The sequence below is a fragment of the Schistocerca gregaria genome, chromosome 3, assembly GCF_023897955.1.
Source record: "Schistocerca gregaria isolate iqSchGreg1 chromosome 3, iqSchGreg1.2, whole genome shotgun sequence".
Classification (NCBI taxonomy): domain Eukaryota; kingdom Metazoa; phylum Arthropoda; class Insecta; order Orthoptera; family Acrididae; genus Schistocerca; species Schistocerca gregaria.
The window spans coordinates 226,767,222-226,788,722 of NC_064922.1; the positions used below are offsets into that span (position 1 = coordinate 226,767,222).

A 21,501-nucleotide genomic window follows, 5' to 3' on the forward strand; every position below is an offset into this window, starting at 1 on the left:
GGTTGGTAGGACATGTTCTGAGGCATCAAGAGATCACCAATTTAGTACTAGAGGGCAGCATGGAGGGTAAAAATCATAGAGGGAGATGAATACACTAAGCAGATTCAGAAGGATGTAGGCTGTGGTGGGTACTGGGAGATGAAGAGGCTTGCACAGGATAGAGTAGCGTGGAGAGCTGCATCAAACCAGTCTCAGGACTGAAGACAACAACAACAACAACAACCACCATCATATAAAACCTTTTTTTTCATTTGCTTTGTTGAGAAGATATTCAGAAATGCTGAGCAATTGAGGCTTTCCTGTTTCCAATGACACTGTGTTATCTAGAAGTGTATGAAGTAAAGTAATCATGGCAGTAATAACAGTTCTTATTAAAACGTTCCTCTCTCTAGCACTGAGTTTAGTATTTCTTCTACTGAAGGTTTTGATGTTTTCTCACCTGTGGCTTTTATTGTTGTGGTCACAGCTGTGAGAGACTTAGGTACCCCTTCCAGATTTGTGACTTGTCACTGATGCACCAGTCAAGTGGGAATCAAAATTCGATGCTGATTGAAAGCCTGAAAAATCTGACATGACGATATGTTAATAAAATGTTACAATGATTGTGGATGTATCGCAATTCAGGACACTCTCAGGGAGATATAACAGAGGAGAGAAGCAAATCACAAAGTCTGTAAACTAGCGATAAGATGGAAACAAGCTCTGAAATTATAACAATATGAGTTAGTTTGGATATCTACTCACTATATAGAGGAGATGTACAGGCACATTTAAAAAAGTAAAGTATGTTGTAGGACTATCTGAGAGTGCTTCAGACGTAGAAAACATGCACACGCATCCATGTCTCCCCCCCCCCCCCCCCCCCCTGCCCACCCGCCCCCATAAAACCACCAAGCTATGAGGGTAGTCATAAAGGATTATTGTTTTTTCTTGATAAAATAAAATAATGACACTGATTTTTTTGTTTTGTTTATTTGCAGTACATATCTGCAGTCCTGGTACACATTGAATTTTCCATTCTACAGTACCATAGCACACTGCTAGAAGAATCAAAATAAAATGGCTCATTGGTAAAGCAAAGTATCGTGTGGCAATTCATTTTCTGTATTTTAATGGGAACAGTGCTACATTAATCCATTCTGAGTGAGTGGGAGTGTACAGCAACAATACAACATCATACGACACAGTGATTTGATGGTGTAGACATTTACGTCCACTGTCATCAAACAAGTCTGAAAGGCAAGGAACAAAATGGCACATCATCTTGTTATGAAGAAATGAGGATTGCAGGAGAGCTGGAGGCCCTGATGCTTGAAGACCAGTGTATCACAGTTGGGACAATAGTGAAAATCATTCGTAGGTCAGTTTCATTGTACATGAATTTTTGAAAATGATGAATTTTGCCACCCTCTGTATCTGCAACTGCTTGCACCCATTCAGAAATCCTGTTGCGTCAAGGCAGCAAGGGAAAAGTAACTGTGTCAGGCCAGTCCAGATGACTTCCTTATCTACTTAGTCACCGTAGATGAGCGCTGAGTGTATCACTATGACTTTGAGACAAGAAGGACTAACTTTGATGCAACATATTTTTGTTTGACCTCTAACAGTAACATATCTCAAAGACCATTTTTGAGAGTTATTTCAGAATTATCCCCATGTCATTTTTTACTTGTACTGACAAAAACTGTGTCTCATAAGAGTTTTACTAGGCTGCTCAGAGAATTAAAAAATAAAAGTCAATTATTATTTTATGATCTATATTATCTCTTAAAGTTATATCCTATTATGAAAGTCACTAAGCCATATAATCAAATGGACCAGTTAATTCGAATAGTGTTTGCTGCATACGCCTATTACAAAATAAACTACTAAACAAAGTACATTAAATCTGTATTCATTAACTGATTACCAGTGTAAACGTTATTGCTGTTGCTGGTGTAACTATTATAACTATAATTACAACTATTACCATTATATGTCTCTCGTTAGTTTACTCGTTATGGATACCATTTCCTGGTAGAAAAACATATTTAAACACATTTAGGTATATGTGTCACCACTAGACCCAACAGAAAGCTACAGGAGTCAACAGCTACAGTCAATTGCTTACACAAGGCTTGGGTTGGCATGTTAGTGCAGTTTCCCATTGGCCTATATTTTGTGTTGTACCATCACAGAACCTCTTTTCTGGAAAGTTTCACTCTTACTCAATATAGACTCCTGTAAATAGTTCTATTCGGTGGTCAGTGAGCTTACTTATCCTCTCTGCAAAATATTGACTGACAGTAAATGTAAATCACTATGAAATGATTGCAATGTTATCCCTAGCCTTCCCCCCTTGTTGCAACATTATTGTTGTCCAAGTGAAACCAGTTTGCTACTTTGAAATCTAGCATCCCTACTGTGACTTGTTGCATCTACATAGAGAGGAAAGTGCTATACTCTGTGTTCTGAATTATCCACAATATAGCTATTGTTTGTCTGTCTTTAATGATTTTATTCAAGTGACCATATATAGGCTACTTACAATCAGTTAGTGGCTTAAACAGTTTGACAGGATAAAGAAGCTAAATGTTCATTTCTCCTGACTGTTATGCAGAAACATGTATGGTTTTCCTTCAACCCCTTAATTAAACATGCCATTCTGTCTACCACAGTTACAATATGCAATATCTTTTTATTTTTTAAATTTTTTTATACATATATCTGCATGAGTCTCCAATCCAAGTATTTTATGCACTTGTGTTTGATTGACATGCTTGAATCAATAGAAGGAGCATCTTTCCCTGATCTTCATATGTGACAGATGTATTGTCAATGTGAAAGCTACATTGGTGTAATAAAGAGAGCACATGCTAACTTAAACAGTGCTGAAGATGCAAGCTATGGGCCCAGATAGTAGCCCTGTACCACACAGCAGATCCCAGTATAGATCGTTGGCATGACTGCAGTCATCTAAGAGTACACTGGAACCTTCGATCACTGTCTTCCTTTCTTCATGTTCAATACCAGCTTTAAACCCCAGTTGTTACGGATGCCACTCACACCAGTAATATTCCGAGTATGAGTGTTTTATAAACCATTTCCTTTATAGATTGATTGCATTTTCATGTAGGAAATCTTCCTGCAATATGTGCTTTATTCCTGCAATTCCTCTTGCCTCATCCTTTGCTAGTCCCTGCCCTCCACATACTACCCTCTTCCCTGATCCCCCTCCAAAACTACACAGCCTTCTGTTCTGCCAATGCACTGACAGTCTTTTTTTTCTCTCCTGTTACTCTTCCACTCCTCACCACCCTCTTCCAAACCATACTTCCTGACTGCACCTCGCAGCCCTACTCTGTCCCCTCCACATCTCTGCATGTTCTCCAAAGTAACAGTACACCTTACCCCTCGCCTGCCATGCTATCCTTACCCCACTACCTAAGCCAAATTGCTACTCCCATCAGGTGCAGTTTCAGTCTGTAGTCTGGCTGCAGTGGCTGAAGGCGAAGTTGTGTGTGAGTTTTGTTGGTTAAATGTGTTTGTGTTTAATATCTCAGAAGAAGGTCTTTTGGACAAAAGCTTAAATGCCTAGTATTATTTTTGTTGTGCCTGTCTGCAACTCTGTGTCTTCTCTATAAGCTGAGATGCAATCCATCCTTTTCATAACATTGTTGTTATTCCATCCTGTACTTTCCATTGTTTAGTTGGTACACCTGTGTATTTGTAAGAGTTGATTAATTCCAGTTGTCACTCATTGATATTGTACTCATAGGATACTGTGTTCTGTATTTTGTGAAGTGCATTTTTGAGCATTTAGAACAAGTGGCCAATTTTTACTCCACTTTGAAGTCTTATCAAGATCTGTGTTAGTGTAGGATTTTTTAGACAGTATTTCATTATTGATATCTGCATCATCTGTAAAAAGTGTGAGGTTAATGTTAATGTAGAGTATAAACAGCAAGGGTTCCAACACACTTTCGGTGTGCAGCCTGAAATTTGATGTGCTTCTGCCAGTGGCTTTTTATCAAAGATAATATGCTGCATCTTCCCTATGAAAAACTTAAGCCTGGTCACAAATTTTATTTGATACCCCATATGATAGTAGTTCTGTAATAATCATTAGTGAGGTTCTGAGTCAATTATTTTTGCAGAGATTGGACCCATCCATTTTCTAGCAGCTCAATAATTGTAATTCTTTATTTTCTTTTGTTACATTGGCGTGGAGTAGGGGTGGGGGCTGATCACTACATCATTCTTTGAGACAATTATTAATTAGTATCACTATTCTTATTTTATGCTCATAGTGAGGTCTTACAAGAATTGTGTCATGTATGGAAATAATATTTCCTTCCTATATAATGATTCCAGTATCCTTTGAGATATCAGTGTCTGGACTACTAGTTTTTTTATTATGTTAATCACATGAACCAGATGCAATGGAGCAAATTATTACAGATTTAAATATTTTATTTGTTATCTTGCTCATGTTGACTTCATCCCAGAGAATGAGGGTCAATTTTGTGTCACTACCAACTTAAACGTTGCACACACATCTTGGAATCTTCATGAATCTGTTACACACTGTGCATCATCAGTAATCAATCCTTGTACTGCAGTTTTGTTGTGCCTTTATGACAGTTATACAACTGCATTGAATTATACATTCAATGTGTGCTGGTTTGTTTTTACGGTTCATGTAATATTACTGAGCTGTGTTACTTGCAGTGTGAATTCCGTACATAAGAAACACTGTTCTAAAGAGAAAAAGAACTCTGAAATGAACTGGAGAGTGTAAAATAAAGTAAACAAATTCTCATGTTGCTGGATGGAACATAGTTACTGAGTGAGGTGACATAGAGGTTAGCACAGTGGACTTGATTTTGGGAGAATAATGATCCAACTCCATGTCTGACCATTCACATTTAGATTAGCATTAATCCCCCCCTAATCGCCCCAGGTGAATGGTGGGTTTCTTCTTTTGATGAGGTGGAGCCAATTTCCTTCCCCATCCTTGACAAAGTCCGAGCTTTTATTCCCCTCTAATGACCTCAAAGTCAACAATATGTTCCTTCCTTCCTTGAACCTAGTTTCATTGCACAAATTTTTCCTTGACTGCTTCATGTTGAACTTCATGTCATTTAATGTTCTGACACAGCGCTGTGTTAGGTAGCATACTTTTGGTGAGTTTGTTATTTGCAAATTATGCTGTCATTGAGAATTTTACAAAATGAATTTTTCTGTGATAAGTTAGCCTAGCTGTAGAAGTCTCTGACTGAAGTGTCCCTACAAATGTAGAGAATATCTTGTGATGTTGCAGTTTAGCAGGTGAATAAGACAGCTAACCAGTTGCAAAAAATGGTGGTTTTCAAGTAACCTTAACTGTGGTTTCAATGGATTTAAACCTGTCTTCTTCGGAAATTACACCATGTATTACAATGAAAACATAATGGACCAATATTATGTGACATACAAAAGCTGCTATCTGCAACAAGTGTAGGCAAGTCACAAACAACATGATATATACCAACATAGGAAAACTAGTTCTTACAAGCTTCACATTACCAAACAGTCAGTCAGTAAAGCGATGCAACATTTCCACATGAAATGTGTCGGCAATGTTCTGTACATATACTTGTAAATGTTAAGGCCCTTAAAATCAAGGGCTTGTCATATCAGTAAAACCAATCACATAAAATGCCAGACCCTGTTGAGAGCTATATACTGATTGAGGGAGAATGGAGAGTGTGGATACCAGGAAATAAATCATGAGCTGTATGCGCCGATAACATGTATGTTTGGCAGCATAACCAGCCAATAAGCATAAGCACATGAAGCTACTAACAGAATTAAAGAAATACACAATGCCAATAAAAAAGTGTAGAATAAAATGTTGAAAAAGACAAATACATAATAAAATATACTAGCACACAGTAAGACCCTTATAGGACCATTAGTACATTATTGCACAAAAAAGATAATGTCTGTGCGTAAGTATGTTATTACAAGCATAACGACAGTAAACAGATTAATATGACTTATAGTAAATCATTGTACAGGAAGTAATAACACCAGTGCATAAGCACACTATTACACATAATTACAGTAAAGAGCAAAAACTCATAGGTCCCTCTATAGTGAAAAATGTAGAGTAAATGGACTACTTGCAAAAGCTACCAGCAGTCATATGAAGTGTGTGTTTTTTTTTTTTTTTTTTTTAATATAAATACAGCATTGGTTTGAAGCTATTATATAGCTGTCTACAGGTGAGCTGCAACTGATCATTTAGTAAATTCCATCTTGCACTCTAGATGTTTATAGATATTTAGTTCTCTCCAAAGGTCCATCCTGCACCCTTTGACCTCTGTGAAGATTAGCTGTCTTTTTCCACACTGGCTGTTTATGCCACCAAGCATGAATGTTCATCGGCACTTTTGCCTCAGGATTTGTTTCCTGGTATCTCTGCTCTCCACTCTCCCTCACTTAACAAGTAGCTCTTAACATGTCTGGGCATTTTATATGATTGATTTTACTGATGTGACAAGCCCTTGATTTTAATGGCCAACACCTGTTGTAGGTAGTGGTTTCTGTATGACACAAAATATTGGTCCATGGTTTTTTTATTGTAATTTATTGTGTTGCGCAGGTTTGTTCTTCTGGAGATTACAGGGGTAAATTCTTTGAAACCATAGTTAAAGTTAATTGAAAATCACAATTTATTACAACTGGTTGGCTGTCTTGTTTACTTGCTGTTCTGTAATCATTGCTGAAGTATAGCTTTGTTCAAAATATTGAAGTTCCTGCCTGTCGAGGTATCTAAAGGTGTTTCTAAATATAGGGACATCAAGCTGAAAATAGTAGAAACACATACGACCATTGACTATAATAAACTGTTTTTGAAGTCAGACATAATTCCTGATTACATAAAATTGTACATAGATGTGAAGCAGTGTAACAAAGAGCCTTCCCTCAAAAGGAAACTAGTGCAGCAAGTCATTTCTGATAAGACAGTACAACTTCATAGAAAGAAAGACAATTTAAATAGTGAAGCCTATTGTTTGCATTGGTTTTATTTAAATATTTTAAGGAACTTTATAAATTTCAAATTGATTGTATCTGGGATAGTATTAATGATAACAACATAGATAAAATTAGGACTAGACATGAAATTTTTTTTTAAAAAGTCCAGTAATAATAGTGCCGATGCAGTTAACAATGGTGTGAAGCATGAGTTTTACTGTAGAGTGCTTAATAAAACAGACATTACTTTTGCACAGGCTGAGAACAATTTCTTACATAAAAGACTTGAGTACAATCTAATTTTCCAGCTTAAGAAGTTGGCTTGAAATCTCTTAAAACTGGATATGATCGATCAGGTCAAAATTGCACTTGAATGCAATTACATAATAGATAAAGAACTCGCAGTGCAGTCTGACGTCTACTGTACTGAACAGAGATAAGTAAGAAGTACTAACTGTAAGCTGAAAGAAAACTATGCTTTAATTTCCAAAGGTGATAAAGGCGATACTGTTGTCATTGCTCATAAAGAAAGAGTATATTGACAAAACTGTAAAGTTTTTTGAGTATAATGACATCATTGAGGCTACTGTAGATCCAACCGTGGACTTTTAAAAAGAGATTTGGCAAGATTTATATAGTATAGAGATTTTTTTTCACAGAGTTTCAAAAATGTGGCTTATAAATGTGAATCTGAAGCCGCCTCTGCTCAGAAGTCAGTTGAAGTTACATAAACAGGATCAAGCAATTCATCATGTGATGAATGGAATAGGTAGTGCCCATCACACACGTTGGCTAGGCATCTTCATTATAAAATTAAAGATTTGTTTGTATTTGAGCAAAACTTTTCTGTTAAAAACAGTAAAGATATATTTGACAGAATTCAAACAATACATTGCACAGCTGATATTAGGTTGGTCTCTCTTAATTTTGTCATTCTGTATACGGATGTTCCTGTCGATATAGCTATACCCCTTGTTGAGAGGAATCTACTAAAACATAAAAAATGAATAGAATACAGACTGCTAAACTCATCTGTTTACTGAAAGTTGCTGTCAAATATAATTACTTCACATTTGACAGAAAAATGTATATTCAACCTAACCATTTGGATATGGGGAGTCCACTTGCTGGTGTTTTGGCTGATGTCTCCGTCAGCACGCTTGAAAGAACGTTCTTCAGTACCAATTCGGCACTACATAAAAAATTTGTTTTTATGCGAAATACGTTGATGATATTCTCGTCGCATTTGACAGTAATGGTGATGAGCTGGAGATACTTTTCAATGCACAGAACAACTTCCATGAAGAAAATTGCTTCATAAAAGAACTTCAGAGTGAAAAAGGGGAACTGAATTTTCTTGATTTAACAATTTTTGTAGTAAATGATTCCTTCAAAATATAAACTTCTTCTGTAACCAAACATATTCAGACAATAAGATCCCCATGGATCCAAAAGCTCATAAACTAGCATTTTTACATTCCACCCTACACCATTTATAACTACTCCTTTGTTGCCTGCCAGTCAGCTGAATGAGTTAAATGTCATTAAATTGATTGCAGTCAATAACGGGTATGACCAGAGCTTAGTAGGTTACATCTTCAGAAAGAAAACCTCTCAAAAATGTTCAACATTGTGCAAAGACCTTTCCTCCCACACTAAGAAATTCATATGCGCTCCCTTCTGAGGAAATGTTTCGCAGAGGGTTAAGTGTCTTCTAGCTGTAATGGCTCTTTCCTTGCAGACAATAGTTTGCAGGGAATTCTTTTGCATACAGTGGAAAATACTGATGGCTTGTTTTCCAATTCAGGTGTCTATAAATTAACCTGCAACAATTGCCCATGCTATTACATTGGTCAGACAGACAGAGCTGTGAAGTCAATATATAAAGAGCATCTGTTAGGAAAGAAAGGAGCAAACATACATAACTCTATGTTTGCTGAACATCTACTGATTGCCAACCACACTCCAAAAAATTTGGGAGACACAGCTATAGTTCACAGAAAAGTCAAAGGGTGCAGGAGGACCTTCAGGAAGAACTAGAGATCAACAAACGTCTAGAGTGCAGAGATGAGAATTTACTAAATGATCAGCTGCAGCTTGTCTGTAGACAACTTTTTGATGGGTTCAAGCCCATGCTGTTTGCAAAAAAAATCTTCATATGACAGCTGGTAGCCTTTACGAGTGGTTCATTTCCTCACAATTCTATTATACAATTTTTGTGCATACAGGTTCATTTCTCTTTATGTTGTACAAGGATACTGATGCCACCCACTCTTGTTATGTTTGTTACTGTACATGGACCTACAAATTTTTCCTCTTCACTTTCATTATATTTAATAGTGTGCTTAGGCACTGGCATTATTACTTTCTGTATGATGTACTGAGGTTATATTAATCTCTTTGCTGTCACTATGCTTGGAATAACCTACTTTATGCACAGACATTATTATTTTTGTACGATAATGTACTGATGGTGCTATGAGGATCTTAATGTATGCTAGTATATTTTATTTTGTGTTTGTATTTTTCAACTTTTAATTCTATACTCCTTTATCACATTGTGTATTTCTGTAATACTGTTGGTAAATTTAATGTTCTTATGCTTACTGGCCGTTTATGCTGCCAATCATAATGTTATCAACACACATGCCTCACAATTTCTTTCCTGATATCCACACTCTCTGCTCTCCCTCAGTCAACATATAGGTCTTAACATGGTCTAGCATTTTATGTGATTGATTTTACTGATATGACAAGCCCTTCATTTTAAGGGCCTTAACTTTCACTTGTACCGATCATTGCTGACACATTTCATGTGGAGATGTTACATCACTTTACTGACTGACTGTGTGCTAATGTGAAGTTTGTAAGTACTAGTTTTCCTAAGCTGATATATATCACGTTGTTTGTGACCTACCTACACTTGTTGTAGGTATTAGTTTCTAAATGACATGTAATATTGGTCCATGATGTTTTGATTGTAATTTATGGTGTCATAATGTATGCAGGTTTGTTGTCCATCTGAAGAAGATGAGTTTAAATCTGTTGAAACCATAGGTAATTGAAAACAACAGATTATTGCAACTGATTGGCTGTCATATTCACCTGCTCTTCTGCAACCGTTGCTGAAGTACAACCATGTTGAAAATATTGTTGCAGTTTTCTACTTTTGCATTTTTGCTGGATTTTCCTTTACTTCCTTTTTACTGTAGATTTCCTTTTTGTTTGGTTTGAAATTGCATAATTTATTTCATTCATGTTTGTTTAAATTTACCCAGTTTTTGGCCCTGTATATTAAAGTTACCTACTATTCAGGGAGTCATTAGCAGAAAATGCGTTGGTTTAATCAACATAGTGGCAACCAATACAGAGAGAAAAATATTATTTTGCGGTATTTATGATGAAGTGTAATAAATATTGTTGTGATGCCACATTTGCAATAATTATTTGTTTTTGGTTTACATTATTTATCTTTTGCTTGTTACAACATCAGATTTTCTTGCTCTTTTTTTTATTTAGGTTTTTTTTCCTTGGTGATAATACTGCATCCTTTCAAGTGTAAGGTTAGGATCTTTTGTGTAGTTAATGATCCTTGAGAAGCAAAGAAGTTGTTCAATTTATGATGAGAATGATGTTTATTTCGATCTTCACCTGTTGACTGAACTACACAGGCATTTTGCTAGGATGAATAATGAAAAACAACTCCAGGAGCTGTTGAGAACTTTATTGATTCCCGTAGCGGATTTGGCTTTTATATTAAGACAATGCCAATGGTTCTGAAAACTGCCATAATTATTGTAGACATAAAAACATTGTATATAACATAAGGTAGAGAACAAGGCTCACATTATGAACAGTTTTAAGTACAGATAAAGTATAAAACTTAGATTATGCTGTAGAGAAGCCACAACCAAATGAGAAAAAGTGCAAGTCATGTGAGAAACATGAGCATTACTGATAACTTTGTTTAGAATTACTCTGCAAATTTGGAGCTATATCTACATGTTTGTATATATGATCTGTAAGTAGTCCATGTGGACACAAACTATGACAATTCTCTCTGCAGTTTCCAAAAGTTCAACTTTTGCATACTAGAGGATATAATTTTGCACTTGGCTTGGGTGCTCTATCTAGTGCTACTATTTTTACAATTTTATATTATATCTAAAAAGAACTATGTGTTGCCTTTATAATGAAAAATATAAATTGCTACCCACCAAACAATGGAAAAGCCTGGATGGAATGTAACAATATTATGAAAGTGGCAGTTGCTACTCATCATATAGCACAGGTGCTGAGTCACTGATAGGTACAACAAAAACACATGACTACAGACTACGAACAGCAGTACATATGGGAGAGGCAACTGGATTGGGGTAAGGAAGAGGCTAGGGTGGGGAGGGGAAGGGTAGCAGGGTAAGGGTGGAGGACAGTAAAGTGCTGCTGAGGGACTGTGCAGGAATGAGGTGGAGAAAGGATAGGGCAGCTAGGTGCAGTCAGGAGGTTAGATGGATGTTCAAATGGTTCAAATGGCTCTGAGCACTATGGGACTTAACATCTATGGTCATGAGTCCCCTAGAACTTAGAACTACTTAAACCTAACTAACCTAAGGTCATCACGCAACACCCAGCCATCACGAGGCAGAGAAAATCCCTGACCCCGCCGGGAATCGAACCCGGGAACCCGGGCGTGGGAAGCGAGAACGCTACCGCACGACCACGAGATGCGGGCGTTAGACGGAGGGTAGGGAGAGAGAGGAGTGGGGGTGGGAGTAGCGGAAAAAGGAGAAAAGTAAAATGACTGGGTGCATTTGTTGAATAGAGGGCTGTGGAGTGCTGGATTGGGAACAGGAAAGGGGCTAGATGGGTAAGGACAATGACTAGTGAAGGTTGAGGCCAGGAGGGTTACGGTAAAGTAGGATATTTTGCAGGGAGCTTTCCCATCTGCACAATTCAGAAAAGCTCATGTTGGTGGGAAGGATCCAGATGGCACAGGCTGTTAAGCAGTCATTGAAATGAAGAATGTTGTGTTGGGAAATGTGTTCAGCAACAGGATTGTCCTGCTGTTTTTTGGCCACTGTTTGTCAGTGGTTGTAGCTTAGCTTGTAGGTTGCATGGCTCAACTGGAGCAGTTTCTCATTAATTGCAAAAAGAGCTGTGGAACCAGCACATGGAGAAACTAATTTTTAGGATGAGTTAGCATCACCTTGCAAACAGAAATGAAAATACACTAAAGAGAGCAGGTGCTGATTGAATTGGTATATGATCATTACGTTTTGCTGATGATATTAAATTTACTTTGCCATATTTTAGCCCACTCTTAGCACTAAATGCAGTGTGTATGTGGCTGTTACTAACACTTATTAAATTACAAAACAGGTAGAATGCCTTGTCATTACTTACCTTTGGGAAGTGAAATTCCAGGTACTGCTGGTAGAGACACTAAAAAATGGAAAATATTGGTCAACAATGTACCTTCCTTTTGCTAATATTAACTAGTATGTATTGACGTGTAAGTAACTCTTTTGTTTCCTGTAAATGGCACAGTCTTCTCTCAATTTAAGCCTAATATCATAATATGAGTACATCCAATAATTGCTGTGGCTGAAGACTGACTATATGAATACAAACTGAATGTGGTTTCTCTGTTATCATCTTCTTCATATCTGTGAGGTGTATTTAAGGCACAAAGGGTAAATGGTTCAGAATTATTTAACGCGGATATAATGGAACTGAAGAACTGTTCCTTTTTTGGGTGTCCACCAACCTTCCTTTTGGTGGCAGAATGTAATACTTACAATTCTAAAAAGGGCAAATGCTTACAGGTGTGAATATTACTGATCTGTTAGAGTAATAACTTGTGGTTGCAAAATATTGATACAAATTATTGGAGAAGAATGGAAAACTTGTAGAAGTGAACCTTGGGTAGATCAGTTTGGGTTCTGGAGTAATGTAGGATTACATGAGGGAATACTGATTATACAACTTCTCTTACAAGATATACTGAAGAAAGGCAAACCTACGTTTATAGCATTTGTAAACTTAGAGAAAGCTTTTGACAATGTTGACTGGCATACTGCCTTTGAAATTCTGTAGGCGTCAGAAATAAAATACAGGGAGTGAAAAATTATGTGCTATCTGTACAGAAACCAGACTACCATTATAAGTTGAAGTATCTGAAAGGGTAGTGTTGGTTCCATTGGGGGCATGACAGGTTTGTAAGTTATTCCTGATGTTATTCAGTTTATACATTGAGCAAGCAATAAAGGAAACAATGAGTTATTTAAAAAGCAATTGAAGTTCAGGTAGGAGAAACAGAATTTTTGATCTCGAGAATCGGAAAACTACTTCAGCTGTAACAGTATCCTTTTTCCTGATTCCAATAAGCAGCAAATCTGTAATTTCCAAGGTGCATATTCACAGCTGTGGTTGCCATAACTATACAGTCTTTTGCAAAACCTTTAATGTTTAACAGTGACATTGTAATTATGTCAGAGATGACGAAGGATATGGAATATCCGTTGAACAGAAAGAATAGCGTCTTGGAAAGAGATTATGAGATGAAAATGAACAAAAGTATAACAATGATTACAGCATGTAGTCAAATTAAATCACACTTTACGGAGAGCATTAGATTGGAAAACTGAGAGACCAAAAGTATTAGATGATTTTCATTGTCTGGGCAGCAAGATAAATGAAAATGGCCAATGCAGTGATGATGTACGGTACGAACTGACAGTAACAAGAAAAGCAGTCTTCAAAAAGATACATAAAATATAAAATTATAAGTCAGAAAGTCTCCTTTGACGACTTCAGCCTTGTACATAAGTGAAAATTGGCTTGTTAATAGTCCAGACAAGAAAGAATGAAAGTTGTTGAAATGTGCTAAAACAGGATGCTGAAGATTAAATGAGTAGATTGGATAATTAATGAAGAGGTTATGAATCAAACTGGAGAGAAGGAAAACTGTGGACCAACCTAACTAAAAGAAGGGATTGGTTGATATAACACATGCTGAGGCATCAGGGAATCATCAGCTGTTCAACTCTTTGACTGCTGTTGACTAATTAACTTGTCATGTTCCGATGCTCTCCAGGTGCTGTTGACAAGTTTAAGTACAGCCTCTGGGCTTTCCTTCAGCACTATTGACAGGTTAATGCTTGCTTCCTTGCTAAAGATGAGCACAGATGCACCACTGTTGCGATACCTGCATGTTACGGACAAGTTTAAGCAAACAGTGGAATTTCTGCCCAGTATCTCAGTGGCTTTGTGCAGTTCTGCCTGATAAGTTGTGTACAGGTGCTTTATCTGTTTTGATCGCATTTTACTGCATTTGACTTAATTGTACGTCTTTCTGTCCATCTAGTTTGCCATTACAGTGTTTTCCTCATAGTCAATTCTACAAAGAAACTGACAAGGCCTCGTGGTTGTACTGAGGTAGACATCACATAAATGTTCACGAAGAGCGACAATGAGGATGAGTTATTTGATATCAGCATCAGTGACAACTGCTACACAGATTTTAAAAGCAACAATCCTAAGCTGTCTATATCATTTTTTGTAGCACTATAGTCTTACATCTCAACAAGAAAAGTAATTATGTAATTGATAATTCTTCCGGATCTGAAGAATCTGAACATGATTGTGAAATACCAAGAAAGACAGTTAGTCTACATTTACCATTTCATATTCTCTCTACTTCAACCCTCATCATTGTTTTACTTCCAAAGTAGCAAAAGTCATTTCCTAATGTAATCCCCTCAGCATCACCTGATTCAATTCCTTGCTTAAACATGATTTCATTCTTGCCATAAACTGTTCTTAGTTATATACAAAACAACAAAATCCCACAAAAACAATTCTTCCTCTTTCCAGACAAGTTACGTATATTATTATTGTTGTGATCTGTAGCCTGTGTTGCCATGCTGGTTTTGTGGGTTTCTTCTGTGCGTTGGTTGGTTCTGATCTCTGCCTAGTGAGTATATAGTGAGTGCTTCTATATAAACCAGTAGTTGTAACTCTTCCGTAGTTGGATTTTCATTTATTTGTTGTGTATTATGTGTTGATAGTTGTTATTGTTGTTTCGACTTGTGGGTTATTTGGTGGTCTATGCAAGAATGGTCTAATGTCTGTATTTATGTCTTTGTATTCTATATATGTCAGCTGAAATTTTTCTTCTATATATAACATGTGTGTCACTTTGTGTTCTATTTGTGCCTGTTCTGGTGGCTGTCTTAAGATTTCGTTTTCCACTGATTGTTTAACTGATGTGTGTTGTTCTTTGTTTGTTTGCTCTGGAATGTTTGAGTCCATTACTGTATTTTCTTCTTCTTCTGATTACACATTATTTTGTTCCAGTATTTGTTGTTTTTGTTGTTTGATGCTTTCTAATCCAGACTGGGGTATCCTGTTATTTCTGATTATTACACGGATCTGAACAGCTAGTTGTTGTTCTGTTAAAAATTTTAATTCTCGGTTTATGGTAATAAATGTTGTGTATACTTGTGATCTGTATCCAGTTGTGTTGGTTCCTAAGTTTGTTGCTTGGTAATAACAGAACATGAGGTGTCAGTTAACTTCATCTGACCATCCCATCCTCTGTCTTTGTTTTCCTTCTAGAATGGTTGCAGGAAGCATATCCTGCAAAACACTTCTATTTGAATTTAAATCATTTTCCGTGTGGCTAGCAGTGTCATTACCATTGTGGACGGGCATAGGGTTCAAGCATCGTCCCTGACTATGACAGTGCTTGTCCGAGGCTTCATTAGTTCTGTCCTGAACCAACTAATCACACTAAAAGGGGGTTAGCCCTATTAGTGGTTTGTCCTTTTCGTCGCCGCCGTTTATGACTGGCAGAACATACCGGAGGCCTATTCTTTTCCCGGGCCTCCACGGGTTTTATTATTGTTATTATTGTTATTATTATTATTATTATTATTATTGTTGACAGCAGATGCTATTAATTTCACATTCTGATTACTATCTGTATTAAAAAATTTTTGAACACCCAGAATGTATACCTATGAGTCGCCACTGGTCCCAAGGTCAGCACCTTCTTTCTTTGGAATTGGAATTATTCCATTCTTCCTGCAGTCTCAGGGTATGTCGCCTGTCTCATACATCTTGCACACTGGCAGAATGTAAATGAGTAATGATAAGAAAAATATTTCTGAATGTGAGAAATTTGTTAACATCAAATATAAGTTTAAATGTTTATTTAAGAAGCCTTTAATGAAGGTGTTTGTCTGGAATGTATCCTTGTATGGAAGTGAAACACAGATGATAAGCAGCTGAAACAAGAAGAGAATAGAAGCCTTTGAAAAGAGGTGCTACAGAATAATGCTGAAGATTAAATGGGTAAATGTAATGAGGAGGTACTGAATGGAATTGGGGAGAAAAGGTATTTGTGGCACAACTTGACTAAAATAAGATGTCAGTTAATAGGAGATGTTTTGGGCCATTAAGGAATTGACATTTGAGAGAAGTGTTGGGAGTAAAAATTGTAGGAGGAGACCAAGGGAAGAAAAGAGTAAGTGGGTCCAAACAGCTGTAGGTGCTGAAGTTATTCAGAGATGTGGTAGTTTTCACAGTAAAGCTGCAGTATACCAGTATTTGGACCAAAGACCACAGCAACGACAACAACAACGAAGAAAACACAATGTAGTGACGAATTTGACTGAAAAAAATGGCTTTTGTCCACTTAACCACACATTTGATGATTCACCTTCAGCGCACAAGTGTCAACAATGGGGTGATCCAAGTATTTTGTCATTCTTTATGCTATTTTAACATAGGATATGATGAAATTTATGATCGATAAAAAATTATCAGTTTTATTTGTTCATCAAGAAAACTACTCCAAAATCAGTGCATTATTGGCTGTCAAAGATAGATATAGGATATGAAGAAATGTATTATTTCATTGTTATTTGTCATCTCACGCATACTGTGAAAATGCTAAAATTAATGAAAATTGCACCAGGGATGAACACTTCAGTTTAAAATGAAATGTGCAGATACCATTTTGTTTTATTTTTGAGAAAGTTGCATTTCAATGACAACTCTGTCGATAACACAAGAGACTGATTATTTAAAAACAGGATCACGGTCGGTAAAGTTCATATGAGATTCTGTTGTGCATTTAATCCACATTAGTAGCTGTGCAATGGCCAAAGCCTTTTGTCATCCAAAGGACGTTTATCTTTAAAATAAGTCATTCCATCAAAATGTTTGGTGTTTGGAATGAAAATACTTTGGCTGTGTGACAACAGTGCCTTAGATTTCATAGTTTGTACATGGGCAACAGAAACTGGGTTCTACAGTTAGGTTAAAAGTTATGAAACTCTGCCATTGATGACCTTTATCCACTTTATCCCTCATGTGCAACAAACCAGCATAGTCTGTACACTAGTGGAAAGTAACCAATGATGTGTGGTCTAAAAGCAGCCACTAAACTAAATTCATTATTTCTTCATTTATTAGATTGAGGAATACATACAGTACAGTATGTCGTATGAACATTTGCATGTGATGGCACACAAAACTACTGATGTATACTATGTATACTGAAAGTGACATGTAACTTTTCGAATGGGCCACCAAAACTGGATCAGAATGTACTGAAGGAAAATATTCCTTTATATGTATATGGATTTGTAACAACCATAAATTTTCAGAGCAGCTTAAAAGCAAAAAACTGATTTTCACACCTGGAGCAACACTCATCTCAGTGGTGACAAATTTTAGAGTGACAGGAGGAGACATCGTACAGAGCACTCCAGAAATATTCAGCACTGGGTGAGGCAGGTCGTTCATGTAACCCTGCCCAAGGTAGAATCCCAAATGTACGCTACATAGTATGGGTAGATGCAATAGGCAGTAATGATACAGGCACTTCTGCAGTTGTTAAAGGGCTAACAAAAGAAGTTTGTGGATAATAGGGGGGTAGTAAAAATTGTTGTGGGAGACAAAGGTTTGACTGTGGTAGGCAGGTTCAAATGGATGTAAGCCACAGTAATTGTGCATAGATGAAGAGGCTTATGCAGAATAGATTTATTCGAAGAGTTGCACATAACCAGTCCTTGGACTGAAAGCCACAAGAGCAATATGGAAAGTAAGTATGATACACACATGCTGGTAAATTTTGTCCCACATCCCAGTAGTCCAATGTTTACATTGATACCTTACTGTAGAACATCCTTTCTGTTGTATAGTTGGCCATTAATACTTGTTAATGTGCTATATATGTGCATCAAGGTATCTTTGTATGAGGAGTTTCCTAAAACATAAGTAAGTAACACATGTTAGGTAGGTATGTAAAATCAGGTACAAATAGAAGCTTAATGTAAACTGTCTCTGACAGACTTTATTCCACAGGAAGAAATACTGACATAGGACACCATTACTTGCATTTTCCAGCATAACCATTATGTCTGGCAAAACATTTGTTAATTATTGTGCCCTGCATAGATGGAATCTGAGATGCAAGGGAAATTCTGAACATTCTGGCCTCACACAAAAATGATATGTTGTGAAGTTTCTGAAAACTAGGTTTAATTCCTTACATGTGACAACTGTCCAGACAGTGAAATCTTAAGACTGTCATGAGACATAGATAAAATTGACTCAAGACTCTGATCGGGTGCTTTTTTAAGGTGTTTAACCCCAATGTAACTAATTAATGGAAAATCTCATATAAAGGTGTGCAACAATTACTAACAAAGAGATAGAGGGGCTGGCCAGTACTTACCTCAGCTCAGTTCAGCCTATAGAAACACAAAAAACAACCGAAAATTTAAGTTCCTAGCTTTCGGAATAAACGTTCCTTCATCAGGGAGGAGAGAGGGGAAAGAAAGGGAAGAAGGGGAAGTGGATTTAGTTACTCACAACCCAGGTTATGAAGCAACAGGGAAGGTAGCAAGGATGGAGGCATGGTTAGGCATGCTTGTCAGAGGGAAGCCAAAGATATTCTGCTGTAGGTACTGTGCCAGCTTCAAACCAAAGAGGATGCATACAGAAGTAAAGAGGTATATAGAATAAAGATGTAGGATGAAAAGATGCATGAATGGCTAAAGAGGAAAGGGAAAGAGGAGAAGACTGAAAAGTAAATGGGAGTGAGGTTGTTTAACGTAGGTTCAGTCCAGGGGGATGGTGGGATGAAAGGATGTGCTGGAGTGCAAGTTCCCATCTCCGCAGTTCAGAGGGACTGGTTTTGGGTGGGAGAAGCCAAATGGCACATACGGTGTAGCAGGTTCCTAGGTCCCTAGAATTATGCTGGACGGCATGAGATGTCCAATATCCAGTAGCGGAGCATGCCCTCCAGCATAATTCTAGGGACCTAGGAACCTGCTACACCGTATGTGCCATTTGGCTTCTCCCATCCACCACCAGTCCTTCTGAACTGTGGAGATGGGAACTTGCACTCCAGCACATCGTTTCATCCCGCCATCCCCCTGGATTGAACCTACGTTAAACAACCTCACTCCCATTTACTTTTCAGTCTTCTCCTCTTTCCCTTTCCTCTTTAGCCATTCATGCATCTTTTCATCCTACATCTTTATACTATATACCTCTTTACTTCTGTATGCATCCTCTTTGGTTTGAAGCTGGCACAGTACCTACAGTAGAATATCTTTGGCTTCCCTCTGACAACCATGCCTCCATCCTTGCTACCTTCCCTGTTGCTTCATAACCTGGGTTGTGAGTAACTAAATCCACTTTCCCTTCTTCCCTTTCTTTCCCCTCTCTCCTCCCTGATGAAGGAACATTTATTCCGAAAGCTTGGAACTTAAATTTTCGGTTGTTTTTTGTGTTTCTATCGGCTGTACTGAGCTGAGGTAAGTACTGGCCAGCCCCTCTATCTCTTTGTTAGTAATCCCAATGTAAGCAGAAGACGAATTAGATTTAGCATTAAAGGTTCTCCCACCAGCTTTGTTTTTTTCAATGGTTGGGCCAATGTTAAAGTGCAGTTGTATAGCCAATGTATATGATCAGCATGCAACTTGCCCAAAAACATGTGCTACTAAAGAGATTTCACAAAAAATTGGCACTTATGGACTCTCTTGTGATTACCAACAGGACAGTGTATAAACCTTACTCAGTCATGTTTAGACTAGTTTAAAACTAATTTCAAAGAGATTCTCTGATATTCTATAGCAAAGGACAAAATGTGGGTTCAACATCATATGTTTTAGAGATGAAGGAACAATCAAAATGATTAATAACAAAAAGAGAAAGTGGCTAAAGAAAGCAACAGGAGTACCATCTGGAGCAAAACTCATTGTTTGCTTGCTAGTATTCTTGTGGTTTGAATTCATAGACTATGGGTGGTAATGATATGAGTATAGTGCATAAGTTGAAGCATGCTGTTTGTGCCAAACACTAATACCTTGAAAAGATGAAAGTTCTCGTGCATCACAATGGTACAGCCATACTCAAATTTTGAATTATTGCTGCATAGCTACACAAAATTAATTTGAAGTACTTCCAAATTCACTATACTTGCCAGATTTGCCTCCAATGGATTAATTTCTGTTACCAAACCTAAAGAAATGGCTTAGCTAAACCTGACCCATATTTTTCTCAGTTGTATAAATCTTATTTTATTGTAGGTACTAAAATGTTGGAAAGTCATTGGATTAACAGTATTAATTTACAAGGTGGTGGTGGTAAAAAATAACATGATTCCACATTCAATTGGATTATGTCTGGTAAAGTACTGTGAGTTTTAAATCAACCTTTTAAGTTGAGAACTACTTTACTTTTTATCTGTTTTTTTATTTTGTGTTGATGTTAATTATATTGTGAAGTGTCCTGGGTGTTTTTGTTGATTTTGTGTTATAGCTATATGATTCTTATTGCTATTGATAATGCACTACACTTTTGGTTGTTTTCCATATGCATTTTATGTCATTTTATTTGAACTGTTTTACATAGAATTGCCATAATTTTCAGTATTAATTTGTTCAATTAGTTTGCATTGTTTTACATATGGCAAGTGATTTGTTATTACATTCTAATCCCTAAAATATGGAAGTAGTATTTGTTTCATATCATTACTATCTAAACTTGTACTCCTCAAGGCATCTCCTGGTGTCTGGCAGAGGGTTCATCTTGCAACACTATAATTTTCATCCCTTCTTTCCCAGTTATGAATGGTGCACTGTGGCAAGCATCTTTGTGAGCTTTAATTTATCAGATTTTGCAGTCATGATAGTTTAATAAGATGTATATGTCACAGCAAATAATATGTTGCTTAATTATCCTTGATATCTGCATTTTTGTGATTTTATTGATAAACAACTCTGTGACACACAACACTTTGCTTATAGTTTCCTGCAGCAGAGTGTGCACTGATTTGAAACTCCTTGTTATATTAGAATATCAATAGATTCTGCCCATGCCTGGATAATTACAAATTACTCAGCTGCTAATGACGACAGCAACAAAATCCATCAGTTGTGGGGGAAGGAAAAAGTACATCCCATGCTGGTCAGAAAA

General features: G+C 37.0%; 1 protein-coding gene across 9 annotated transcripts in view; it reads left to right on the forward strand.

The window, feature by feature from the left end:
- LOC126354837 (cyclin-dependent kinase 12) overlaps window positions 1-21,501 on the forward strand; it is a 165,016-nt gene that overhangs the window by 95,517 nt on the left and 47,998 nt on the right. Inside the window, exon 13 of one of the 9 annotated variants that reach the window (XM_050004812.1) lies at window positions 981-1,974. The exons of 7 other annotated variants lie outside the window; for them this stretch is intronic. In XM_050004812.1, the coding sequence (XP_049860769.1) occupies window positions 981-1,009 (29 nt within the window). In that variant the 3' untranslated portion in view covers window positions 1,010-1,974. Of the gene's footprint in view, window positions 1-980; window positions 1,975-21,501 lie in introns of those variants that run through there. One more of the 9 variants, XM_050004811.1, reaches the window with a different exon arrangement.